This window comes from Scomber scombrus, chromosome 22 (assembly GCF_963691925.1).
Source record: "Scomber scombrus chromosome 22, fScoSco1.1, whole genome shotgun sequence".
NCBI lineage: Eukaryota > Metazoa > Chordata > Actinopteri > Scombriformes > Scombridae > Scomber > Scomber scombrus.
Genome location: NC_084991.1, coordinates 22,366,669 through 22,374,059, shown reverse-complemented (window position 1 = coordinate 22,374,059; position 7,391 = coordinate 22,366,669). Strand labels below are relative to the sequence as shown.

Here is a 7,391-nt window from a genome sequence, read left to right as displayed (position 1 = left end):
ACACTAACTTACTTATGTGTGTGTGTGTGTGTGTGTGTGTGTGTGTGTGTGTGTGTGTGTGTGTGTGTGTGTGTGTGTGTGTGTGTGTGTGTGTGTGTGTGTGTCTGGTCCAGCTGAGTCGTATCGAGGCGGAGCTCAGAGAGTCGCTTCGTCTGGACATGGAGCGACAGCAGGAGGCTGAATTCCTCCGCAAGCAGGAGAAAGAACAGCTATGGCAAAATCTGTGTTACCTGAGCTTGAACCAGCGAGTCACCAAGTACACACAAACACACACACACACACACACACACACACAGCGTTAGTTAGCTGATTTGACAAAGTTGTAAATATTCACACAAAACTATGTTTCCTGTGCTTTTTTTTGCAGTAGAATTGTAAAAATTGAAAATCATATAATAATAATATATAATCAATAATCAGTAATCACTTCCTTGGATTAAAAAGCACACTGCATGTCACAGTAACAACTATATTTAAGGTGTTTTAGTTACTTCCTGTCCTCGTCTCCACAGACCCTGGGTCAGCAGCTACTTCAGGAAGTTCCCCATGCACATCTACTGTCTGCCTGTCCAGTCTGCCAATCACAGAGGCCGGAGGCGGGGCCTCAAGAAGAGGCCATGAAGAGGACTTACATTTAATTTTGATGTTTATTTGTTTTTTTTCTTTAAAAAATAAATTTGGTAATTTTGCACCATGCATTATGTTTTCATACTGTATTTTTTTGAGAATGAAAACAATCAAATAAACTTTTTATATAACTTTGATTCACAATGATTTAATCTCATCACATTGCTGAGGGAACATTTCTGGTTTATTTTAACCCATGGAAACAGTGAGACTGGTGGTTTAAAGTACATTTTAACTGGTGCTTCCAATCTGGACTCTGGTTTTAACTGGTGCTGGGCCAGTTCCCCAAAGGCATCTTAAAGCTAAAATGTATTTTATGAGATGATGAAAGATTAATAAGTGTTGACTTATAAAAGACTGAGTGAAAGTAGATAGATAGATAGATAGATAGATAGATAGATAGATAGATAGATAGATAGATAGATAGATAGATAGATAGATAGATAGATAGATACCTTATTGATCCTTCACATTTTAAACTAATTTGGGCTGTTGAAGCTTCATATTGTCTTAAAACACACTTCAACAATAGTGAGCCTCTCCTTTTAAGGTCCATTTATACATCACTGTAACGCAGCCCTGAACGCAGCGCTACGTTTTTTTTACGTAAGTGCGTCACTCCTCCGTCCAGCCCTTCTTCTGTGCGTCTCCAGAATCACAGACATCATGGTGAGCCTTTTACACTCATTTATTCTCCTTTTTAACCCAATTTAAACGCCTTAAACCTCAACACGGCAACTTATCTACACGTAGATAACCTCACACAGACGCTGTTTATGTATTTAGCGATCTGTTTGTGCTGTTTGTAACGTTAGTTTAGCTCTTTGTTAGCCGGAGATGCTAACCGGCGAGCACAAGCACATGGGCGTTGCGACTGCGGCTAATGCTAACTGTTAACGCTGTTGTGTGAAAATACAAATACAATAATGTGATAAAGTTGTGATGAAGCTACGGGTTCTGCAGCAGTTACACAAACATTTACTGAAAGGTTTAACATGTGAGTTTAGTAGATGGATGCTCCCGTTGGTTTAGTTTAGCAGACTCATTAGCATCAGTCTTTGTGGCTGTCATGGAGACTAGTCAGCGTTTATTACTGTTTATTTATTAAATTTAGGGGATAATAAAGAACACAGCACATCAGAGAGACATAACACAGCTTGTGTTGGTAATAAATGTTGACTGATTGCTTGGTTTTTGACAGTATTTGTTTTTTTTGGTCATTATGTGAACAGTTTATCTGAAAAAGCTTCTAGCGGTTTCTAGGATGCTGCGTTCAAAGACGCCTCGGAGTTAATAGTTCCGTCCACGCCTAAATTTTAGTCGAGTCACATCCACACACACCCCTAAATAATAAGGATGTCACGATTCTCCAAATCCTCGATTCGATTTTAAAGTCACGATTCAATTGTCAATCTTTTTTTTTTTTTATTGGGGTCCTTTTATCACAGAAGCCATTTTTAGACTAGTCATGAGTGATATAATCTCCATCAGTTGTTTGCAATGTACCACACTAATACCTTACTGTCAAAATTAAATACTTTATTAACTATATAACATAATAACTTAACAGCAGACTTACAAACAAAAGATTCATCTAGTTTGCATTCTTCATATTAGATGATAGTCAAGTTCACAATAAAACAAAAACTAAATTAAAACATAAACATCACTGAACAATTAAGTGTCTTAACAAAAATTCTCAGTTTACTGATGTCACTTAATACAATAAGGTTTGTTCATAAACTGTAACATACGTTTAATTATATATCTTTTTCACAACTGAACCACATTTGATGGACGACTATTGTATAAATTGTGTATTTATGTTAATATTCTTTCAGTATGTATCGATTAAGCCCTAATTTATACTTTGAGTTGCAGCTCTGATGATTAATTATCAGCTACTTTGATCATCATATAAACATTTAAAGTGATTTTTGTCCAGATTCTCAGATTTTGGCTTCTCAGATGATGAATGTTTCTGTAGTTAATATCTTTGAGTTGTGGACGTGAGACCTTTGCAGACGTCACCTTGGGCTTTGGGAAAAAGAGATTAACCAAACAAGGAGTCGATTTATCTTGAATATAATCCTAAATTGTCGCCTTTCATTCACTTAACAGCTTATTGGGTCGACTGAGCTTAATCTAATTATTCTATAAACAGCCCTGCAATAAATCCTACCACAGTGATGATTTGTTTTAAGGGCTACTGATTAATCTGTTGGGGGGAAATGGGGAATATATTGATCACTGAAATGTCTTGACTTGTCTACAACCCAAAAAATATTGAGTTTACCATCACAGTGGACAAAAAACCCAGAAAATCATATTTAAGAAGCTGGAATCAAGACGATTAATCGATTATCAAACTCTCTACATGTGTATATTTTAGTGTATTGTTAACCGGTCCGTAACTACACTGTATGTGATGATATTAATTCATTAATTGACGTGTTTCTCTGCAGGCGTCCCTATCGATGGCCCCCGTTAACATCTTCAAACATGGAGCTGATGAGGAGAAAGCCGAGACTGCTCGACTGGTGAGATTATATTCTGACATTGAATCCTTTCTTTATTTATATTAGAAAAGTGAAATCTTCTGTTATTGTTATTTTTATGTTAATTCCACCTTTAAAACTGTGTTTGTCTTCATCTTCAGTCGTCCTTCATTGGCGCCATCGCCATCGGAGATCTGGTGAAGAGCACTCTGGGACCGAAGGGCATGGTGAGTCATATAGTTACTACAGACTCAAGCTTTGTTTGGAGGTTTATTTTAAAGAATATTAGTTTAATTCTGGTCTTTTTTTTTAACCCTTTACATACTGATCATATTCTGACTCATAATTAATCTCTACACCAGTTTACACTCATAAATACACCATCAGTCATTAATACATGTTTGATTAAAAGACATTTGGACGTGTGTGTTTCAGTTTTTGTCTTATTTGACTGAATATTAATGTTGGTAAATTTAAATAAAACCAACCATAATCTATATTAAGGCTGCTCAATTAATCGAAATTTGATCGTGATTACGATTTTGGGGCCAAATGATCTCAAAACGAATAAAATCCGGGGGATATGATTTTTGTGTCATTTTCTGTTGTGCAACGTTGTTTAGAAACAGTTTGCAGAAAGCCGCTCATGCATTATTTATACTACACTTAGTTAGTTTGACAGAAGCTGGAAAGCGGCAGATAAAAGGCTGCTTGGAGAGAAAATTCATTAAGCCGAGTGTACAAAAAAATGTCCAATAATCGTGATTATAATTTTTTCCATAATCGAGCAACCCTAATCTATATAATGAAAGTTCTTCTTCTTCTTCTCGTCTTCCAGGATAAGATCTTGCTCGGTGGAGGGAAAGGCGGCTTGGTGACGGTGACCAACGATGGAGCCACGATCCTGAAAGCCATCGGAGTCGACAACCCCGCCGCTAAAGTCCTGGTTGGTGAGTGAAGACATTCGACTATAACTGAAACTGTAACTCTAGTAATTCATTTGGTGTTTAACAAGTTTAATCGGCAAGAATGAGACCAGTATATCACCACGGACTAAAGCCTCCACACTGGTCCCTTTTTTAATAAGAAGGAGTTAAAGTAATTAATGCATTTTTTAACCATAAATGTGAAGTTTTGCTAAAGTTTCACGTTTGCGTTTCCAGACATGTCGAAGACTCAGGACGATGAAGTCGGAGATGGAACAACGTCCGTCACTGTGCTGGCCGCCGAGCTGCTGAGGGTAAAAACCTGTTTGAGATTTAATTATTTATTTAGTTTTACAGTCAAAACAAAGCTCAGTTCACACATGTCTAAACAATGTGAAGAATCACTCAGTCCGTTTCCTGTTTGTCACTGTTGATCATCGCAGGAGGCGGAGCTTCTGATCGCCAAGAAGATTCACCCACAGACCATCATCTCCGGCTGGAGGAAGGCAACGCAGGTGGCCAGAGACGCTCTGAGGGAAGCTGCTGCCGATCACAGGTGAGTCCAGCTGATACACGTCGTCGTTTATCACACTGATTTATTAATTACATTCAGTTCAGAGTCTAATTTAAACCAATTATAAGATAAGATGAGAAATTCCTGCAGCAGCAAGCAGAGAGAAAAAATAGAAGAGCATCAATAGAAAGAAAAAAGAACAATAACTCATCTTTCCATCCTTCCATCTTTCCTTCCTTCCTCTTTCCCTTCCATCTTTCCTTCCTTCCTACCTTCCATCTTTCCTTCCTTCCTACCTTCCATCTTTCCTTCCTCCCTCCCTTCCATCTTTTTTTCCTCCCTCCCTTCCATCTTTCCTTCATTCCATCTTTCCTTCCTTCCTCCCTCCCTTCCATCTTTCCTTCCTTCATTCCTTCCTTCCTTCCATACAACTTTCCTTCCTTTATTAATGTCTGATGGGAGGATTTATGAATGTGAATGTGGTGTAGAGACTAATTATGAGTAAGAATATGAACAGCATGTAAAGGGTTAAAAAGCCTCTTCAGTTAAAAAAAATCATACTATGAAATTAATAAAGCAGCAGTCGACAAAATATTCACTCATTAAATTAAAAAATCAACACTCGAACACCAAAACATCACTTAATTTACTCAAATCTGTCTCTCTCTGCCTCGTCATTCCTCCCCGTCTCCATAGCAACGACCCAGAGCGTTTCAAGGAGGACCTGCTGAACATCTCCCGCACCACTCTGTCCTCCAAGCTGCTCACTCACCACAAAGCTCACTTCGCCCAGCTGGCCGTCGACGCCGTCATGAGGCTGAAAGGCTCCGGAAACCTGGAGGCCATTCACATCATCAAGAAGCTCGGAGGAAGCCTCACCGACTCCTACCTGGACGAAGGTGACGACATCGCTCCCCCCCCCCCCCCCCCCCCCCTAAACCTTACCTCAGTGTCAGCATTATTTCATCCTGATCCAGGCTTTCCTCCTAATACCTAAAAAAACTAAATTTAAACTACTTCATCACTTGTTAAACTCACTAAAACTAAACTGAAATACAAAAAAAACAAACAAACTGAAAAGCTAAATAAAAATATAAACTTTTCAGGTTTCCTGTTGGACAAGAAGATCGGAGTGAACCAGCCAAAGAGGATGGAGAACGCCAACATCCTGATCGCCAACACCGGCATGGACACCGACAAGATCAAGGTACACAAACACAAAAATACACACACACACACACACACACACACTCACACACTGTACCAACACTTCACTTACAGGGTCTCGTCAGGTCTTTAACCCTTCGTGACTCACTCAGGACATTTTTGGCTTTTCACTTGAGATTTTGACGCCATATGCAAGAACCCAAAATTATCAAGACAATAAAAAAAAAAAAGAAAAGCCACAAATGTCCTCAGTGAGGTACAAGAGTTAAAAGTCTTAAAAACACTGAATTCAGGTATTAGAAGATATATAATATAATATAATATAATATAATAATAGGTAGGTTATATTGGTTCCATCGTCGTGTTTCAACCACAGGAACAAAGAACCTTTGAGGAAACTTTCAGGATCTAAATTAAGTTTCAGGGAGATAGTTTGGTCTGTTGGTTGGGGTTACTTTCCAAAACTACAGGACTATTGGGGGGGGGGGGGGGGGGGGGTTATATATTTCAAATGACAGTTCAGTCTAGACTATGGTCAAGCACAAATTGTTCCACTTCATTCACAAAACAAGGAAAGTATCCGGATACTTTATTTTAGGATGTTCGGAGGACTCTTTCTCCTGGTTTTTGTCACATCCCCATATATATATATATATATATATATATATATGGGGACAAAAGCCGAGCGACAATTGCGAAAGGAAAAATTAATTTATGCGGGAGAAGTTTGAAGCTGGTTATATTTAAACATTTAGTCTTATTGAGATAGGGGAAGAAATATAATTTATCCATATGCAGATGTTCAGATAATTAACACCTTAATGCCACATCTGCTGTTCTTAACGGTCTTAACACCATTAATGAGAATAAAATCAAGCTCATTCTAAAAAATCTAAATTAGAAATCATCCTTTATGTTAATTTAACTTTATTTTCATAACTGGACGAGGCTCTTAAGCTGCTGACTGAAGGTTTTATTCTGCGTTTTCCGTCTCAGATCTTCGGGTCCAGGGTTCGCGTCGACTCGACGGCGAAGGTCGCAGAGATCGAACTCGCAGAGAAAGAGAAGATGAAGGAAAAGGTGGAACGCATCCTGAAGCACGGAATCAACTGTTTCATCAACAGGTAAACACACACATATATATACACACATATACACACACATACATATACACACACACATACATATACACACACACATATACACACACACATACATATACACACACACATATATACACACACATATATATACACACAAATATACACACACACATACACACACACATATACACACACACAAATACATATACACACACACACAAATATATACACACACACATATATATACACACACACAAATATACACACACATATACACACACATATATATACACACACACATATATACACACACACATATATACACATACACACACACATATACACACACACACATATACACACACATATATATACACACATATATACACACACACATACATATACACACACACACATATACACACACATATATATACACACATATATACACACACACATACACACACACATATATACACACACACATACACACACACACACATATACACACACACACACATATATACATATACACACATATACACACATACACACA

General features: G+C 38.0%; 1 protein-coding gene across 1 annotated transcript in view; it reads left to right on the top strand.

Annotated features, from left to right (window-relative positions):
* Nucleotides 1–1,264: 1,264 nt before the first annotated feature.
* cct2 (chaperonin containing TCP1, subunit 2 (beta)) overlaps nt 1,265–7,391 on the top strand; it is a 13,294-nt gene continuing 7,167 nt past the window's right edge. The window contains exons 1-9 of the mRNA XM_062443539.1: nt 1,265–1,296; nt 3,093–3,167; nt 3,287–3,352; nt 3,964–4,075; nt 4,289–4,365; nt 4,495–4,607; nt 5,262–5,464; nt 5,672–5,772; nt 6,729–6,856. Coding sequence (XP_062299523.1) covers nt 1,294–1,296; nt 3,093–3,167; nt 3,287–3,352; nt 3,964–4,075; nt 4,289–4,365; nt 4,495–4,607; nt 5,262–5,464; nt 5,672–5,772; nt 6,729–6,856 — 878 coding nt within the window. The 5' untranslated portion in view covers nt 1,265–1,293. The remainder of the gene's footprint in view (nt 1,297–3,092; nt 3,168–3,286; nt 3,353–3,963; nt 4,076–4,288; nt 4,366–4,494; nt 4,608–5,261; nt 5,465–5,671; nt 5,773–6,728; nt 6,857–7,391) is intronic.